Source organism: Mangifera indica, chromosome 10, assembly GCF_011075055.1.
Source record: "Mangifera indica cultivar Alphonso chromosome 10, CATAS_Mindica_2.1, whole genome shotgun sequence".
In the NCBI taxonomy this organism is placed as follows: Eukaryota; Viridiplantae; Streptophyta; class Magnoliopsida; order Sapindales; family Anacardiaceae; genus Mangifera; species Mangifera indica.
Window position 1 is genome coordinate 5,643,450 of NC_058146.1, and position 21,326 is coordinate 5,664,775.

At 32.2% G+C, this 21,326-nt stretch overlaps 2 protein-coding genes across 3 annotated transcripts; one reads left to right on the top strand and one right to left on the bottom strand.

The window, feature by feature from the left end:
• Nucleotides 1-970: 970 nt before the first annotated feature.
• On the bottom strand, nt 971-8,658 carry LOC123228176 (probable inactive serine/threonine-protein kinase scy1). 2 transcript variants are annotated; one of them, XM_044653466.1, is made up of 21 exons: nt 8,440-8,658; nt 8,252-8,350; nt 8,008-8,159; nt 7,815-7,887; nt 7,574-7,696; nt 6,663-6,771; nt 6,477-6,556; nt 6,137-6,218; nt 5,847-5,986; nt 5,645-5,755; nt 5,368-5,484; nt 5,160-5,249; nt 4,945-4,998; nt 4,678-4,752; nt 4,386-4,461; nt 4,074-4,173; nt 3,928-3,997; nt 3,299-3,372; nt 2,603-2,712; nt 1,708-1,971; nt 971-1,426 (listed from the first exon to the last, which is right to left on the bottom strand). In XM_044653466.1, exons 1-21 carry the CDS (start codon nt 8,563-8,565, stop codon nt 1,146-1,148), a joined length of 2,406 nt encoding a protein of 801 aa, XP_044509401.1. In that variant the 5' UTR covers nt 8,566-8,658; the 3' UTR covers nt 971-1,145. The 2 variants fall into 2 exon arrangements, with proteins under 2 accessions (XP_044509401.1, XP_044509400.1); XM_044653465.1 differs by having other exon boundaries at nt 1,708-1,977.
• Nucleotides 8,659-12,295: 3,637 nt separating this feature from the next.
• Nucleotides 12,296-15,560, top strand: LOC123228320 (WRKY transcription factor 55). Its single transcript, XM_044653674.1, has 3 exons — nt 12,296-12,887; nt 13,831-13,953; nt 14,977-15,560. The coding sequence occupies exons 1-3, from the start codon at nt 12,355-12,357 to the stop codon at nt 15,455-15,457; spliced, it is 1,137 nt and encodes a 378-aa protein (XP_044509609.1). The 5' UTR covers nt 12,296-12,354; the 3' UTR covers nt 15,458-15,560.
• The last annotated feature ends 5,766 nt before the right edge of the window (nt 15,561-21,326 follow it).

Sequence of the window (21,326 nt, forward strand, 5' to 3'; positions counted from 1 at the left end):
ATAATCCATAATCATAATCCAATAATTATAAGGAATAAAACTATTTATATAAATAAATTATACAAAATTATTTTTATAATCAGAGATGGCAACTTGTGACTGAGTATTTACATTTTTTCTTACATCAAAATCACTTAATCAGATATTATTCAATCATAAGTTCTAACACCCATGCAAGAATTTATTATCACATAATCAATTATTCCTATAATTATAATCCATAATCATAATTAAATAATCATAAACTGTGTTAAACTAGCATTATGCTAAACAATCACATATAACTTTCTAAATTAACTTTCCCATATTAATAAAACCTATATTTTCAAATTGAATTTACTTCATTCTATAATTTCCCTCAAATTCATTTTGTATTTGGATTCACAAATTGCATCCCTATGTTTTATACTTTAATTTCTTATCTTTACTTAGATATTGAGAAAGCTTTGATTGTTTATATATTATTGATTTCATAAAAGTAGATAATATATACATATTCTAAAGTCCAACCTTAATGCATGAAACTATATATTTATTATGTATGCCCTAGTAAAACTTAGTTATTAGGGTTGTTACATTTGTATCTGGAAATTCCTAAGAAACACATCTATAGCCTAGCTAGATTAGCTCAAGGGTTTACTAAAGGTTCTTTTGAATCAATGAAAATTATTCTAAAATACCTATTTGGGCTTTTCATTGATATTCTAAAAATAAATAAACAAATAATAATACTTCTATATGTATCCACCTTGAATACACAGATGGATACACACTAATATATGTCATTATGTGATTAAGTGATTTTGAATTAAAGATAAAATAACACTCAATCACATGATGACACACATAAGTATGTACCTATTTATGTATTTAAAATTGATACATATAGTATTGCCTATGTATGTTTGTTTACAAACACTTAAATTTGGTTGGTGAAGCTAGGTTTCAGTCTCTAGCACACAACAGTATCTTTTGAACCACAATTATAATAATATTTAGTAGAAAAAATAATAATGATACGACAAATCAATTAATATGACACACACTGTCACCTTGATTCATTCAGATTTCCAGTAACCAAAATGGACTAAAATTTACAAAACATTACCTTTTCTTCTTCGCTGTTGTCTTGTTTTTGATGTGATTTACATCCCAGTTGAGGATGTCCTATTTATTCTTTGTGCACCCAGTTTTGAAGCAGCCGGTTTAGCTCCTCTACCTCTACCCACTGCCAAAGGCTTCGCCTTTGTAGTCGGTGGAGGAGCAGCAATAGCAGCCCAGGGGTCATCATCATCAACCGTTGATGATGATTTCACATTCAAAGGTTTTGATGATGTTTTCGGAGGAGGTGCAGCTATGGAACCCCACAAATCATCATCTTCATCTTTTGGTGCTTTAACTGTACTCTTTGGTCGCGAACTTGTCACTGAGGAAAATAGAGAATTAAAACAGGAATCAGTTTAGGAATGTGTTCCTGCCAATGTATAAAACAGTAGAAAATACATCCAACATGAAATAAAGGCAGACTGCTAAGAAAAACAAGGCAAACCGAATAACAATGTACAGTTGTACCTCTATAGGTGTATCTAGTCCAGCAAGTTTGAGTTATTATAAAAAGAATTCACTTAGGTTACTCAACACAATATTTGGTGAAAAAACTTGTCCAGTATATTACAAGCTATAATATATTAATATAAGATATTGTACCTGCTGCTTTTGACTGTGAAACAGGTTGTGCAACTGGCCGCTTTTGAGCTGCTTGGATGTTGGCAAGAGCAGCTGTTGGCTTAGGCTCTTCAAGAGGTTCAATATCATCCCAACCATCTTTGTCACTGTCATGCTCCTCATGAATTCCATTTTCAATTTCTCCCCAGCCATCTGTTGAAGTGGGGGAACCAGGTGCAGGCAGATCAGCAAAGTCCGTGCCTGAACTTACATGATGGATTGATGTTGTGCTTGTAGCTTCCATTACTATCCCTAAGGAAATGACATTAGTATCAAATTAGAGAATGTATCCACACAAACTATGAGGAAAGATAATGATCTAGTGGAAGCATAATAGAACAGTAAGTAACTTCATTACAAAATAAGGGCAAGCATACAGACAAAACTTAATATGTGCATACAGACAAAAGCATGATGCAGCATCCTTCATGCTTACCTACATACATGTGGTTACAATTTTGTGAAGAGCATGCATTATAAGAAATCCATCATGCTCCACATAAACAATGATGAAAACATGAAGACTTGATAGTATCATCAGTAAATGGTGTATGAACTATTGAGTTCAAAACAAGGTTAGCAAGTCTGACATAGGCCAACAATAACCCAAATATTGACCAAAGCAAAGCTCACACCAATCTCACACTTTAATAAGGTGATGATGTGACACCAGGATTTTACTCTACACTTATCATCCAAGACATGCCTTATTAACCAATTTAAGCATATTCAATAGACTTCAAGTGATTTTAGTCAGGTAAATGCTTTAACTATCTAAATTGCTAAGGACAAGAAGCAAGATGAATAAGCCAAGAAGATAATTTTTCCATAAAATTTGATACAATTAGAAGTACCAATAAGTAATCAAAATACATACCTGAGCTGGAATTGGATGTCATTACTGTTAGAGGTGTACCAGAATTTGCAGAAACAACCGGTGCTTGGTCAGAAGGTTTCCCTTTAAGTGATAAGGAGCTCATGGCCCATCTACATGATAATTATAACCGAGTCAACACTACCTTTCAGGAAAGTTGCTAATAGATAATCAATTTCATTGGCAAATTGACAACATATGTAACAATCAGATACATGAATCCAGGTAATTCTAAGGTATCTAAACCAGAAATTTACAAAACACTGAAAAGCACCTTTAGGTGTCACACTGCCATTGCATCAATGTACTCTTGCTTTGAAAGAATTAGCAAATCTGAACATACAAGTTGTTCTTGGAATTTTCCATATACTAGTTATTATCAATGTTTTTTCTGTTTCTTGCCTTCAGTTTTTATTGAGTAAACACAAAACAAGATTATTAATATCCTGGGCACCCCTCTTTCCAACCAGGATTCAATAAAGCCAATGGTTTGTGTATTTAACATTAGTCCAAAATGTTGTAAAAGGGGATCTACATCCTAAACAAAGCCCCAATTCAGAATAAGCATAACAGGACAGATGAACAATCATAACAAAGCAAAATGCAACATCAGTTGCCTGTGTAACTCAGTATGAGTGAACACTGTCTAGTTCAAAATGAACCCCACTTTCATAGAATGATTACTTTTAAATCACTTACTCAAGTAAACCGGCATTTCCTGGCATTGATGTGATTCCAATACCTGGAGCTCCAGAGTTATCACCAGAATTTGTCTACATCAAACACAAAGAAAAAAATCAATATATATAAAAATGACAATGAGATAATCAAATATCAACCACAATAATATCTTCATACTTTCTTAGATTAGCTTTTAGCTATTACAAAACAAGTTTCAACTTGGCTAGATTGTCCAATATAAGAAAGAGATTACTAAAACTGCATCACTGCAACCACTTCACTTAGTGCCCTTTGGAGTCTTTTTTTGTTTTTTTGAAAAGAAATAGTGATACCACAGATGGCTTAGATGTTGGGGTTATGCTGAAGTACTACAAAGGTATGAAATGGTAAGAAATTAAGAACCATAGAGAGATTACCCAGATTACAAATACGACTTACTGAACTTATACCTTAACTAGGGAAGCTATATGAACAAGAAATACAAGAGAGAAGTAGTGATTAAGGAGCAAAAAGATATGATGAATAATTATAATACTTCAGTGCTTGACATGCACAAGTAATTCTTCATGCCTACATTTACAAGCTGTAAACACATGGAAAATCTAAACAATTAAAAAAAAAAAAAACCAAGACATTAAGAACCCCACCTTCTCGTGATGTTGCTTCACAATCTGCAAAAACTGATCAACCGCTTGGAATGCCTTTGATCTGACATCACTGTTTAAAACAAAAGGAGCACGTTATACAATGAGTCAAAAAATTTAAAAATATATATCATCCAAAGAAATATAACCTGTCAGGATCAATAGTAAGTACAACCACATTCGGAAGAATCCTAGTTGCAACCTCATTGATGTCATAATAAGCACTGGTGGCACATAAAGCCATAACTCCTGCCAGAAACAAGAAATTTAAATTGGTTAATGTATTACACCTGTGGGAGCTTAAAGGGTAAGCAGACACCTCGAAAAAAAATAAATACACAGGAAAATGGTATATTTATTCAACACTCTGAAAGGTATGATTTGAACTTTAAAGAAACTAACTAAAACTTATAAACAAATAGCTAATTATAGAAGAAAGAAAATATATTAAGTTTTGATACCAGCTCCTCGAGCTGGAGAGAAAGTATCCCGCAGAGCACGTACTGTGAAAGCATTAATCAAAACTCTCTTCCTTGTCTGTATTGTACATTCAAACACATCAGATGATAATTTTGAACAAGGCATATATAGTTACAAAAACCACATAATCACAACTGGATTAATGATTATCTCATCAAAAAAAGAAAACCATAAACCAGAGATTGACCATTATCTGCAGATATATCAAATTAAAAGATGCTTGAGAAAAAGAGGGAAGTAGAGGCAGAAGGTAAGCAACTTGCTCATACTTACCCCTTCGTTTAAGTAGCTTGCAATATTCCCAAGTAATATGGTAGTATTTGTCCGGATTGCTGGTTCTTCATCAACCTATAAAATTTAACAAATATTTAGACCATAAACTACAGGACTTCAAAAAAAAAATTGTTTTATGTAAGGAATCCTAAACCAGAAAAGGATTCAAGAACCAAAAACACTAACTCTCAGCATTAGAAAAGAGCATCTGATTAACATTATTAGAAATTAATAGAATTAAGTTCTACTGGCAAACATGTCATGTACCTGTAGCTTTGAAAGATATTTCAACAGAGACCCTGATATGGTGCGTTGAGAGAGCTGCAATGAAAGCATATAAAAACAACATTAAGAAAGGCCTCAGCATAACTAACTACAAAAATGTATCTATAAACCAAAAGAAGCAACAATCACAAGATAGAAAGATACAATTGACAGCTCATAATGGTAGTAGTTGGTGTACGTCTATCCTATAAACATACCTTAGGAGCCAAAACAAGCATGGATTTAAGAGTCAACTCACGAAGTAAAGCCGATGTGTCAGAAAAACCCGTAGCAACATGGGGGTACACCTAATCAAAAGCATATCAAAATGAACGCAAAATTTATTGCCAGGGCTTCCATCCAAACAATGAACTAGAATTTGTAATAATCACAACAAGAAGAACCATTTTGTGTTTGGCCGCGTACTTGCTCATCAGCAATTTGTGCAGATAATGACTCCTCATATTGATCAATATGTTGCAAGAGACCCACTCGAATGGCTCGGTCATTGGAGGAATATAGCTTCACAATTGTTGGTAATACCTGCAAATTACATCAAGTAGCTTCCCACAGTCAAAGCAGAAGTGATGAAACAATTAAAGAAACATGCTCATGGTTACTGAGAGATTGAATGGTTAAAAAAGAAAAAACTAAAATAAACATATAAAAATGGTACACCATAGAAGTATAGAAGGTTTATTACCTTGACACTGAATTCTTCAGTAGAAAGCCAAGAGCCCATTTTCAGCAGTGCAGTCAATGCAGAGGCAGCAGCTGAACCAAATTCAAGTGCAGAAGCTAATAAAGGAAGCAACTGTACAAACCAGAAGATAAAAACATAAACTGGCATCAACAGGCATTCATTATACATTAAGCATACCCAATTAGAATATCAAAAGCAACACCTTTTTTAGCATGATTTGCCGAGGGAGTTGCTCAGCCAAATTTGGAAGTTTTCGGAAGAAGGTATCCTTCTCAACACTGTCTTTTAAAGTTAGAATTTCCATAAAATGTATTGTGTCCACCAGCTTATTTTGAAAATATTCTGAGCATCAAAAAATGGCAAAATTTAGTAACATATAGGAAAGAAAAAAGGAGAAATGAAAATTTTGAAAAAACTCATGATAGTGACTAGCCTCTTTTTTATCAACAGTAACATAGAAATAAACCGAAATAACTCAAAGGAAATGCTCACCACTGTTCTCAATAAGCTTGGATGAATTCAACCTACGAGAAGGCATGGAACTCAAAAGCCGCTGATAATCTGGAAGCAGAGACTGTGAGACAAGAAAATAGGCAGACGCAAATGAAAATGATTTTTTAAAAGAAATCAAAATAACAACCAACAAAAATGCAAGCACAGATACAAAAAAATGCTCACGAAGAATCACTAGCATGCACAGTTAGAAATACCAATCATATCAATTATACATAAAAGAAGCAATTACGTTAATGGATCAAGAGGGGAAAATGTATATAACCCAGGAGCAGAAAATCTGTAGTCATATGGCAATATCCAACAATAAAAGGCAAACCTTAGGAATTGAAGCAGTATTACGCAGCTCCTCTGTTTTGCTCAACCTCATACCAGAAAAGAGTTCATAAATGAGACAGCCTATCAGAGTAAAGCAAGTGATGTCAACATTTATACAAGCACAAAACAATAGAGAATTGATCTATACAGTTTATTGTAAGAGCAAAAGAAGTAAACTGAGACTCACCCAAGCCCCAAGAGTCAATGGCCCATGGTGGCGATTTTCTGATTGCAGCCCAATCAGACTTTGCCAACTCCATAGATTTGTACTGTGCTCCAACAAGCCATGCATATTGCTGAGGGAAATAGGTAAAAGGTAATCAAATTTTGAGACAAACAGACTTACTTGCCAAGTATATCAGTCAGTCTAATAACAAAACAGTTTATTATCAAAAGTAAAGGAAGAAAACCATTATTGATTAAAAAATATTCAGACATAATTAAGTAAGAATTTCATCCAAAATTTTAACAGGCAAGTAAGATCATAACAGTGCATAAAAAATCTTGAAAATTATGAATACAAAAGTTTCTATGGAATAACTTATCATATATATAAATCAATTGGCAGGGAGCAGAACTGAATTACAACAAACTACAATTTTTTATCTGTTAGTCTCTGATGATCTGTTGATAATAGTTTTGCCCTCCTAAGGGGTCCATTGATTTACGAAATTATATATGATGCTTGTTCTTTTAGTCATAATGTATTTCATTTGAGTAGGGCTGCATTCGAGCCGAGCTTGAGCTCGGCTCGATTTACATATAGCTAAGCTCGAGTTCAAGCTTGAGCTCGTGAAAGTCAAGCTCGAACTTGGTTCGAATTCAATTCAGCTCGTTTTTCATTATTAAAATGACGTCGTTTTAATACATATTGGTTAAAACGACGTTGTTTTGTATCAAAATTTTTAATTGGAAAATTTGACGAGTAGCTCGAGCTCGACCGAGCTAGTATAGGGCTGGCTGGTTTCAGGCTCGTTCGAGCCGAGCTCGAACTCGAGCTCGAATGGGCACGATTCGAGTCCAACACTACATTTGAGAGGTTTTATGAAAACAAAAATGCAATTGCAGGTTGTTTGTCAAACTAACTACAAAGATTACCAGCATTGCTCCAGTGGCAGCTTCATTATTCCCATCAAACTCTGACAAAACATCAAACGCATGCAGCTTCCAATCCAAAGTTTGTGTAACAACAACACTGGCCAGGCACACGTTACCATGAACCTGTAGAACCCAAGGGTAATTAAAAACTGACATTGCAGATCATGAGGAGATTAAAGAAGAAGAATCAAACCAGATTTATAAACATTCCTGCAAATTTTACTGATTGACAAAAACTTACAAGTTTACAATCATTATTCAAGAAGCTAACGGCTTTAGCAATTTGGTGCAGCCCCCATGCATAATACTCATCCCTAACAAACAGAATAAAATTAATTCACGAACTCATTAACAAATCAATGTTCACACAAGTGAGGGAGATCAAACTCAGTAAATTAACAAAAAAAAAGATAGATAGAAAAAGAATATTAAACCTTTGTGAACCTTCTAAACCAAGTTCCTTAATCTTCTCAGAAAGCGGCATTACTGGCTCAGTAACCATATAAATAGTAATTTTATTAGTAGAACCATCAGAATTCTCAACCTCGGTACTGTAAAGAAACGATAAAATATTCGGATGCCTAACCTGAACAAACCAAGCACATTCAATTCAATTCAACACAACATTTAAAATAAGAACAATTATAATAATATGCGAAATGATACAAATGACCGTACAGTTCGGAGACGCTTGACACCATTACGAGCAGCGGCCAAGTGTCCGTCCTGGGCGCTGGTTCCAGAGATGGAGAATATAGAGACGGGAGATCCATCATCCTGCAATGATTGAATTGATAGATTGAATTGATTTTAATGTAAGTTGAGATGAATAGTGGATGATGATGTTAAAGGAGAAGTGAAATTACCTTGGCGGTGCCATGAAAGTGGGTCCAGGAACCCCAAGCAGAGGGATAGGTGTCGCCGATATAATATGGAAGATCTTTGACGCCAGTACCGGATCCACCGACTACGCCCTTCAAAAACTTGAACATGATTTGATTACTTTTTCTTTTTTTCACATACGAACAGTTATGATCTACAGATGGTGGAGGGTGAGACCTGTAAGAGCTGGAGGAGACGAGAATTGAAAATTCGAAGAATTTATGGAAATGGGTCGGGTTTAGTTCGTTGATTCGCGGGTTACCAACTTCAGAATCATTCGGATTCTGAAAGGACCCGTTGGGTTCCATTGCGACTTGAGCCTGAATCATGGCTACAGCTGGATTCGAGCCGAGCCAAGCTCGGCTCGGTTCATATATGGGCGGCTCTAATTCGGCTAGAGCTCAGCTAAGGTTGGCTCATTTCGGGCTCGAGTTCAGCTCGGTTTGGCTCACTTTTTGTTTCTAAAACGACGTCGTTTTGTGTAAAAAAATTTTTAAAAAAATCTACTGAACCAGCTCGAGTTCGGCTCGAGCTCAATCGAACTCGGCCAAGCCCAATTTGTTTCAGGCTCAACTGAGCCGAGCTTGAGCTGGCTCGACTCGAGTCTAACCCTAATCCTGGCCGCATATTGTGTTTTTATTATTATTTTTCAATAATATTTTTAAAATTGGAATGCTGATCAAATATATTGTTTTATTAGTTTATAATTCGATCAGTTTAATCAGTCGATTAAATTATTATTAAATTATGATAAATTTCTTAAATAATATCAATAATTTAATACATTTTTTAAGTATAAACTATACGAAATTCATTATAAACAATTTTGTATAATTATAATAACAATCAAATATATTTATTTTGTTGAAATATAAATTTTAATTTATTAAAATAAAAATAACTCAAAAAAGAAAAAAATAATTTCAAATATGATAATCAGGGCATTAAATTTTATATTTTAAATTGATATTTTAAGATTAAATTTTGATTTTTTAAATTTTCATCCAAGACGAAATAATATTTTAATATACATGACAAAAGTTATAAAATGGCAAAATTAATAAAATGACAAAATTGTGTAAAAAAAAAAATAAAAAACATAGATTTTTTAGTGTCTACATTTGTAAAAACTAAAAAATGGGTAAAAGTTTAGTCAAACTCGATTTTCCAGATTTTCATCGGTTCATCCAATTTATTGGTTTTGACTAAGTTTAATCAAGTTTTAAACTAATCTATATATTTATGAGAATTGAGCTAAACTGTAAATTGACCTTCGGTTGAATTGATTGGTTCGGTTCAATTTTGAAAATACTAATTTTCAGATCGATTCTACTTCAATCACATCTATCTAGTGTAATTTTAATCAAATTATACATTTTTTAGGTTATTAGATGACTTTAACACTTGAATTTTCTATTTCTGCCCTTCAATATATATATATATATATATATATATATATATATTTAATAGAGTTTGGCTTTTAGAAGAGAATTTGTAATTCAAAAATTTGGAACGGGAACTTATGATTTTCTCAGGTGAAATATTATTTACTAAGATTATACTTTCATGGTGTCCCCCTTTTATCACAGTTTGAGACATTCATTTGCCTATGTAACTAACAAATAGTAATAAATTTTCTTTCCAGGGATGTTTGCTGGAGTAAATGAAACCTTTTTGACAAATTCTAAGGCATGAATAGGGTTGGATCTGAACCACGTTAACTCGGTTTAGTTCAATTTGATTTGAATTTGTTTAATTTGAATTTGAGTTGAATTCATGCTAGAAGATTTTGTTCATTTCGAAAGTAAACCAAACTCGAGTTAAGAGGTGTTTTCGGCTCGATTCTATTCGAATTGGGTGTGAATTTATGGCTCAAATTGATTATTCAAATTTGTAGTTCCGTTCGACTCGAATTTGGCTTGAATTTATGAAACCTCATTCATAAATTCTACAACACGAATAGGGTTGTATCTGAACCACATCGACTCAGTTTAGTTCAATTTGATTTGAATTTGTTTAATTTAAATTTGAGTTTAATTTAAGATAGAAGATTTGGTTTATTTCGAAAGCAAACCAGATTCGAGTTAGGAGATGTTTAGCTTGATTATATTCGAATTTGGTTTGAATTTATGACTCAAATTGATTATTCAAATTCGTGGTTTTCTTTGGCTCGAATTTATACTCAAATTAATGGATTGAATTTATGATCCGGTTCAGCTTGAATTCATAGTTTGAATAAATAGTTATGTCTATTATTTGGATAAAACGATATCATTTTATCAATGAACCATAAACTTAAGTTACAAATCCGAGGTATAGATTCGAACAATTGATTCGAGTTATGAATTCATGCCAAATTGAACCACAAATTTGCACTATTAAGTCGAATCATGAATTCAAATTGAACTCAAATAATATTAAATTGAATAATTTTTTATTCAAATCAAACTTATACTATCTTTAATTTTAACTTAGCAAACTCAAATTGAACTCAGTTGCGTTCTTATCCACCCATAGAGGGCCAAAAGACTATTTTTCACCCAAGTTTTAACCTAATTGCAAAAACACATATGTAGTAGATGAAAAATTCAAACATTTATTCATGGACAAAATTCTAATTGGTAAAATCATCATTTTACCCTAAACTGTAAAACCAAAAAAATTTATAAAATTTCTCTTCTTAGTTTGAAAACTAACAATTTTTTCCTATAATTAAGTTTTGAAAATTTCACTTTTCCTCTTAAGATTTTGATTTTCTGGCAAAACCTTTCCCTCTTTAGCAACTGACACTGTTCAACCATCTCTCTCCTTTCTTCTAGACCACCCATCTTTTGTTGACCCTTGGAGGGCGATGGATCTCAACCAATGTCTCCCTATATTTCACATGAATCATCTCTCGTTCTTTTGCACGATTCGTCTTCCTTGCGTCGTTTAAGCATTTGTCATTGTTGCCCCACTATCTCTAGTAGTTGTTCGACATCATCCTGCAGTCATCTTGACCGAATCAAGCATCGTGGCTAAGATCGATGAATTGCATGATGTCACCCTAACATCGTCCGCATGTGATAAATGGGTGGTCGTTCGAGCCTCAATCAAAAGATAGGTGGCTACCATTCCTTCTTCTTGGGTCTTTGTCAAAAGATGGGTGGGGAAAGCCGACTCCAATTGTTGAAGAGAAAACTCTAAAAACTCCAAACTCTCAGAGAAAAATTGTAACTTTTCAAAGTTGAGGTTTGGGGTAAAATGTCAATTTTTAAAACTTATGAGAGAAATGAGATAAAATTATATATTTTTAATAATATTATTAAAATAATAATTTTATCCTTACCTTTAACAAAAAATTCTAATAAAATTAGTTTATGAGTGAGTATTTAGATTTTTGAATTATCATGGGTGTGTTTGGCAATTCGGCTAAAACTTGGGTGGGAAATAGATCTTTGGCCCACCCCTAGACTTAAACAAGGAAAAAGACCAACATTGCATTACATGCTTCATACGATGGGGTCCATGGAATCTTGACCCATGACGTGAGGGTGAAGCTCCAACCCAATGAACTCTCCTGGAATTTGGTACATGACATTGTTCAACTTTCAATGCAACCTAGAAGAAAATTTCCGCCTTCAAACCATAGAAAATTCATTTTTTCAAGGTCCAAATGTTAGTAGTTTCAACAGTGTAAAGTCTTCCTCTAGACTTTGCAGGAGACCATGACTCAGTCGCATTATTTTTTTTTTCTCTCTTCTTTGTTTTCTTTTACCGTGTAAAAGAAACACATTATGCTTTGAATATATATAAACAACCCACTTTAATGTATGAATTATGCAGCATCAAAGAAGCCTACCAAAAAGCCAACATTCAATTCAACCGCCTTTTCTATTTCCATCTCTCTGTTTGTTTATATGTTCATATTCAACCAAAATCAACCCAATAAACAGAAAAATACAGCAACCATGGAGGACTCAATTTATTCTTTAATCCTCAAAGGATGTAAGTTGTCTCAAGAGCTTGAATCTAACCTACCCACCATTGCCAATCAACCCAGCTTGCTTCTCAGAGCCTGTGAAGATATTATAAGGACCTTTGCTGCTGCTAGAGAGCGCATAAATGGTCAGGTGGGCGCTCAAGCTGAATTGTCTTCTCTTCCAGCGCCTTTGATTTTTCCACCGATGATGTTGCCTGAGCAGCAGCTGCAGAATATCGATCCGGGTTTGCACGAATGGTTGAGGTCTAGTGTCACACAAGCCATGGGGGACGTAATCCAAGCGCAGCTTCTAGCTGATCATAAAAGCTCATTCGCCATCAGAAAACAGGCAGAAGGCTCATCATCATCGACACGATTGAGAGTCTCCGGAGGAGACGTTCAGGCAGTGGAAAATGTATTGGATTCTGCCGTCAGGAGTACTTCTTCTCCTTCACTGAGACACCGACGGAGGTAATTAAATACCTAACGATCAAAAGCATTTGAATTATGAGACTTAATTATTGTAACGTTGTTCCTGGAAATTTTGTAGATAAGTTATATTTTACTCAGAAAGGCATAAGTAATTTCATGTGAATTGTTTTTGCTGAAAGGAAAATGTCCTGAAAGCTCACACAGCTTTTCCATGCTATTTCTCACAAAATTCCACTAAAATATATACAGCCTATATACATCAACTTGGAATCACATTCCAAAACGTCTTCGTTTTGGAAACACTCTAGAATTGATACAAAACGTTTCGGGGGTGTTTCGAAAATATAAAAAAAAATTAAAACACATTTCTTTTATTTTTTTAATTGATTTAAAATCAATTTCATATTTTACTCTTTTTTACAATTTTGAACCCTCACTTTGATTTCATCTCATCTTCTCTTCTCTCTAACATTTGAAGTTTATCTCCTCTCCGATGCTATATTAAGAACTCATCTCCTCTCCGGCACTGTGTTAAAAACTTATCTCCTCTCCATCTTCAGCTTCTTAACTATTGACAAACGCTTAAAAAATCGGCTTCGTTAGGTTTGATATACACTATTTATTTAATTGTTGATTGATAGATGAAGTTAGTTAAATTCATACCTTCTCGAAGCAAAAAAATTGTTGTATTTTATCTTTCTTTAAAAAGATATACATGACGTATTTTTATGAAATTTGATAAAATAACTCTATACTTTTATATTTTCACGTTTCTCATATTTTTGTTTGCTGTATTTTTGAGAAAATACGTTTTAGTGTTTTTCGTTTCCGTGTTTTTGTTTCTGTACCACATAAAATATCACACTTAAATATTAATTCCATACCTATTAGACTCTTGTTTTCTTCTGGGCAGCCTTCACAAAAGATATTCTTAAAGTTGTATGGTAGCAAGTTTTAATAATATTAGATTGCTTGTTTGTAGTGAGAATGCAAGAACAGTGATGGTGCCAGCTCCTCGTTTTGGAAATGTGGAAATTCCACCGGAAGATGGCTACACTTGGAGAAAATATGGGCAGAAAGAGATACTGAATTCGAAGTATCCGAGGTACATACATGACAATATCTTTCAATCCAGATCTAGTTAGTTATGGCTATGGTTTTTATCTAAGACTAATAGAATATAAGATATTGAATTAAAACACTTTAGACGATAGAAATACTTGGAATATCATATAATTTAAAAATCTGAATCTGTAAAGCTCTCGAATTATCTGTATTAGAATAATTAGTCTTTCACTCGTTAAATCTCAGTAATACTATTTACTTAAATCATAACTTTTAAATGTATTGAATATATTTTTATTAATTATTTAAATTTATCCGTAAATTATAATTAGATTATTCAGTATATAATTTTATTGATAAAAAATTATAATTAATATTAAGGTACATCAGGAAGTTTTCTAAGAATTCAAAATATAATAATGCCCTAGATTGGGAAGTTTAGGGTTAGAAGGTCTTTGATTGAAACACCGTTTACTGTCAATTCTGCCGGTCAATCAATCCAGAAGTTTGATTTAGTACACACATGTAGGCTTAAAATTGACCAAGTCTTCTGATTCTATTAATTGTCAAAGACATCCCAACTGAAACACTGATTAGTTAGCAAAAGCCCAATGAAAGAACACCGGATTGGTCTTGCTTTGAAAAATTTATTTTATATAAATTAAATAAAATCAACCAATCTTTTATAATTTTGGGATTTACTAAATTAAAATTTTACGATCATAGGAATACATAAAACATTATATAATTTGATTTTTTAAGACTATCGATATTATTTATATTGAAACGATTGGTCTTTCACTTTTGAATCCTCTCTGAATAATAAATTTATATAAAAAATCATATTTTATTGGTTTCGAGAGAAAAATTAACTAATAAATAGTAAATAATTAGACTTTATAGTATTGTCTATTTAGATCATAATTTTTAAATATATTATTTAAATTTATTTATATATTATTATTAGATTATTTAATTATTTGATTTTATTAAATCGATGTTATAATTAATGTTAATTTATGGGAACATAGATGTCTGACAGATAAATAAATTTTTGTTTTAGGAGTTACTACAGATGCACACACCAGAAGTTGTACCAGTGCCCAGCCAAGAAGCAAGTTCAGAGATTGGATAATGATCCTTCGACCTTTGAAGTGACATACAATGGTGAACACACGTGCCATATGTCATCTACAGCGCCATCAATCCCAGTTTCAGTATCAGAAGTTGCGCAAGAAATGAGCAGTCAACCAATCACCATGCAACCTTCACCAACAACTAGTCTTGGCACATGGCTCTCCATGGAGCTAGGCGCTGGAGGGAGTGGTGGAATCAGCCTGGCTGGCGGCTACAGTGGCGGCGTCGGTGATGCAGGGCCCTCCACCATTCGATGTGACAGTAAGGATGGAGATCAGTATCTTCAAGTGGCCAACATGGCTGACGCCATGTTCAACTCCGGCAGTAGCAGCAGCAATAGCATGGAATTTATCTTCCCCTCTAGTGGGGATCAAGATAAATGGCAACCAGAAGACAAAAAAGATTGATACAAATTTATTTAACAGCTTTTTCAGCCAATATTTGTATTTTTTTTAAAGATCAGAATTCAGAACCTTGATAATAATAGTAATGGCACATGAAAATTTTATATATTTATGTAGGATGACATTGGGGTTTAGCATAGTGTAGCATATTGAGACATAATAATTAATGGGTTTTATGGTTAAATCGCCTATTATATTAGTATTAAAAATTAATTTTTTCGTATTATGTATCATGTATCATACCATAAAATACTTTTTTCAAAAAATATAATATTAATAAAATAATAATAAATTCTAATTGACATACAATTATTTTAAAAAAATTTATAAATACTTTTAAAAATTTTAAATTTTTCATATATATTTTTATTATACATTCTTTTTGAAAAAAATTGTATCAATCTATATCGATAATATATATCATATCATAAGATACGTTTATTATATCATATGAATTCGAAAATGTGTAGTCCTTTTCTTGAAAAGAAATTACAGGGATAAAGTTTCAATGGCTAAAGACGAAGGTTATGAAGGCTGATGATACCATGTTCCTGAAAAATCACTTTACCCTTTCAAAGACGGTATCTATGGTGACTGCAGTCTGCCCCTCACATCGGGGAGATCTTCGTCTTTTGTTTTAGACAGTGATAGCAGTGGCCGGTTGCCCCAACTTGCCTACAAAATTGTCTACCGTATTTTAGCTTAACCAACTGTGGACATGACAGTCCATCAAAATGAAAAGTTTGCTTCTGGGGTACTCCGATCCTCTGTCTCGTCGCAAGTCAAATCAAACCAGCATATCCCTGTCCATTTCTAACCCCAACAAGGCTTTAAATTCGAATTTCCAAGGGATTGTGTAGTACGAAAGGGTATAAATTTAATTAATAAAATTATGTATATCTATTTTTAATACATAATTTATATATATAGATAAAATATTATTATATGATTAGATATTTTTTATTATATAATGACATATATTTTAAAATTATCTAATTATATAATGATATATCACTGTATATATAAATTATATACCAAAAATAAATACATATAATATTACTCAAATTTAAATACTTATTATAATATTTTAAAATTAAACTTTTTATACTCCTTGTTACCTCAATATAAGGTCTTAGCAACCTTTATTAAATTCTCTAAACTAGTTTGTCATACACATAATTTCCACAAGTAGATTTGGATTATAACGTGTAGCATGGGTAATTAATTTGTTATATGAGTAATACTATATATATCTATTTTGATATATATTTATATATGATATCACATGATCGAATATTATTTTATCTTTAATTCGAAATCACTTAATGATAATTTAAAATCACTCAATGAAAACATACCTCAAATGTATACTCGAAATTAGTACGTATAATTTTATTATATAAATATAAAAGTATCTATATATTTGTATAACTATTATTTTATTTGTATAACTTCTCACTTTTGGATGGTAGTAATTATAAAATATATTATAATGATTATAAGAGATATTAGGCAGAGCTATTATAAAAATAGTTTATCTCATATTTTTATAAATATATACAGTAATAAAGCTATCAATTTGAGCAACGTTTCTCAAAGCATTGTGTTACTGTTTTCCTTTTCATGGTATTAGAGCATCCAACTTAACAACCTTATTTTTTTTTTCAATTTTTCAATGGCATCCTTTTCTATTACCTTTGCACTTCTGCTAAACACAATGACTTATTTGCTCACTGTTAAACTTGAGTCCTCTATAAACTATTTGCTATGGAGGAATCAATTTGGTCTTTTAATTAACAGTCAATAGGTTGTTGGATATCTTAATGACTTTATTAAAATTCTTGTTAAAACCATTTGGGACTCTAGTACTAAAGATGTACCTAATCCTACCTATCACTCATAGCTCTTGGTTGATCAGTCTATTTTAAGTCTAATATATTCATCTTTTACTTTTGAATCCATGGAAGAGGTGCTTGGATTGACCACTACAAGAGAAGCTTGGTTCGCTTTAAAGGTCGCCTTTGCACATTCCTCGAAGTGCAGAGAAATTCAACTTAAAGACAAACTACTACTTTTATAATGCGGTACTCATAATGTTATTGATTTCTCTCATAGCTTTAAAACCCTTTGTTTGCAACTTGCATAGATTGAATGTCCAATTGATGAAATTGACAAGGTGCACTGGTTTATTCATGCACTTGGCCCTGACTTTGCTCACTTTACCACTACAATGTTGTCTCTTACTCTGTTTCCCTGTCTTGTTGAAGTAATTCCAAAGGCAATAAGTCAAGAGTTGTTTGCTCGATCAATTGCTAATCAATTTTCTTCTGCAGGAGTTTTTACTGCTCAACAAATCTCTTATATCTCAAAGGACAGATCATTTAAGTCTCATAGTAATGGCTCTTCCAAAAAGTCCTTGGAACAATCCAATGACTCAGGATGTGTTTCTTCCAGTGCTTTAGTGTTATGTCAACTTTACAACAAACAGGGTCATATAGCTAGCAAATGTTGGGGTTATACATATGAAAAGAAGAAGAAGAAAGCAAAATAGACTACAGTTAACGTAGCTGAAGCTTTTACTTCCTGTTTCATTTAAGATTTGAGTGATTTTGAGTGGTATCGCAATAGCAGAGCCACGACTCATATGACCCATGATGGTACAATGCTTGAAAAATTTGCTCCATCTAATAGTAATGATCGGGTTTCGGTTGGTAATGACCATTCTTTAACTATTTTCAAAACCGGTTCTACTAGTGAGTTTGTGCCTCACCAATAATTTAAATTATCTCATGTCTATTTGTTTTTACTATTACAAATGATCTAATTTCTATTGGTTGTTTAACACAAGATTATAATTGTTGTGTTCAATATACTGTTCATGATTTTGGTATTCAGGATCTAACAACAAGGGCAATTTTGAGAGTCGGACAATGTTTTTCCATTTTTATAACTTCTCACTTTTGGACAGTAGTGATTATAAAATATATTACAATGATTATAGGAAATATTATAAAATATATTATAGAAATTATGGAAGAAATTAAAGGGAGCTATTATAGGAATTAGACCTGGCCACGGTTCATGAACCGTCGGTTTCGGTTCGAAACCGCCGGTTCACGGTTCGAAAATATAAGGATCCTGAACCAAAACCGTAACAGGACGGTTCGTCCACGGTTCAGAACCGTCGGTTCTGGTTCATGGCCCCGGTTCGGAACCGACGGTTTCTGTTCGAAACCGATATTGAACAGTCAATTCTAATACATGATCTTGATTTAATTTTTAAATTATTAATTACAATAATTAAAAATTAAAAGAAATGCTTGGACTTAATTACAATAAATAAAATTAATTATATAAATAAATTATATGATTAATTATAAAAGATAATAAATAAATAATAAATAAAATTAATTATAGAAATAAATTCTATAATTAATTATGAATTGTATAAAAAAAATTAAAATTGAAATTGAAATTAATAAAAAATTAAGAAAGAATTTAATTAAATTTAAGAAAATTTGATTGAATTGAAAGATTGAGAGAGTATTAAGAGTTTAAAAAATGAGAATGAGAGTTTGAAGGATTGAGTGAGAGAGTAGAAAGATTGAAATTTGAGAGAATGAAATTTGGAGGAGTATATATAGGAAAAAAATTTTTTGAAAAAAATTAAAAATAAGGGGGGTGAATTGAGATTCAGAGAAATTGCAGGGGACCAAGTCCCCTGCATTTTCTCTGAAAATTGCAGGGGATTGGTCCCCTGCAATTTTTCCTTCAAAAGGCAACGGTTCCCTGCGCAGAGAATCGTTGCCTTTTTAAATAAAATTCAAAAAAAAAATCAAAAAAATTTCAAAAAGTTTCAAATTTTTTTCGGTTCAGCACAGTAAACCACCGGTTCATAAACCGGTGTGAACCGACGGTTTCACGGTTCCAATTTATGTGAACCGGAATCGAACCGTAGAGCCACAGTTTCGGTTCCGGTTCAGTCCGGTTCCGGGTCTGCCGGTTCCAGTTCTGGGTTTATCCATGCCGGTTTCGGTCCGGTTCACGGGCCAAACGGGCCCGTGGCCAGGTCTAATAGGAATAGTTTATTTAACATATACACTTAATATAAGAGATATTAAATTAATTGCCCTAAACATTAGAGTTTTAAACAAAATTGCCCCAAAATTTTAACATTAAGCAAAAATGCCCATTAATTTGAACTAACGAAAATTCCCTCATATATAAACAAAAAAAGTTCATATCCCCAACCATTTTTCCCCTGAGACTCCCACAGGTTCAATGACGACTCAATTTCTTTGGATTTTCTCTGACATTTTTCATGTTTTTGAATAACGAAAATAACAAAGAAGGTGAGTACATCATCCCTTGTCTTGTTTAAATCATTTTAGTGTTTAGATTTTATCGATTTGATGAAGATTTTGGGTGTTATTACTTTAAGGTTTTCGGTTTTGAACAATGGATTTTATGTGTTAATTTCTACTTGTTTTGGTTGAATTTTTTGAGGGCTATTGTGTTATGGTAGGTATAGATTCGATTATTATTGAAATGAGAGGCTGAAATGATAATTTTGGTAAGAAAAAATAGATTAATTTGTTTGGTACGCAATCTTGGGAGGGCCTTAGGATCCCCCAAGGTGCACAATAACCTTAGAGAAACCTGAGAAAAGAAAAAATTTTAGTTTTTAAAACAGTGCAACCCGTGAGAACTCGTGAGAGGGGGCAACGTGAGTTTTTGAAACTATAGACTTTATAAGAGAGCAAAAATTTGTTAATGGGACAAATTAATTTTTTTTATAATTTAGGGTTTTTCGACATGTAGTTTTCGAATTTTATGTCTGTTTTTTATGTTTTAGGGATTTTTCACGTGTAGTTTTCAAATATGGGATCTATTTTTTTGATTTTTCTCATTTAAGGGTTTTTTAGTGTATAGTTTTTGAATTTTAGGTTCGTTTTTCTATTGTTGTCATTCTTAGTTTTTTTGTCATTCCTCGATTTTTGTTATTCAAATTACACTGTATCAAAATTTGCTCCATATCAATATTCTTAATTTATTTAGATTATCTTAAAATTAAATTTTTGTCTTATCCAATAATATTTAAATTATACTATCCTATTAATGAGTAATATATCCTACCAAATTTTACTGTATATCAATATCCTAAATTTATTTAAATCTTTCCCAAAATTCAAATTTTCCTTATCATTGTTAATAATCTAATTGTAACAATCGCTAACCCTTATCTCCAAAATAAAATAAAAGTAAATTATATATTCAACAATCATATCAACGAAAATGAGAGTTATCTTACGTATTTATCTAAAATTTTATTTAACACTCTCATATATTATTTTGTTCTAAAATGGTCATTTATTTTATCAAAATGTTTCTATATTTTTCTAACATTGCATTTAAAACCTTAATACATTATTTAATATCAAAATATCCTTATATTTTTCATTTAACACCTTATTATATTATCAAATATCAAAATACCCGCTTTATATCATGTTCTCACCAAGTGGTTTTTTTTATTTGAATTCAGAAATACAAATTTTCTTCATTTCAAATGAACCCACAGTGTCATATTAAGTAAAAATAAAAGTGAGAGTATGAGTTTGAATGATATAAGAAAAGTATAAAAGTAAAAGTTTCTATAAAAGTGATGAAGAGTCATCTTGATATTTTTAAAAATTTTGAGACATTTTTACTTGAAACTTTGAAAAGGGGACATCTTCGCTTAAGAAATGAAAAAAAGGGGCATTTTTACTGAGTTTAAGGTAAGATAGACTATTTAATTTAATTTAATTTCCCCAAATATAAAGTTATCAATGTTAGAAATATTTCTCAAAATATTGTGCTACTGTTTTTC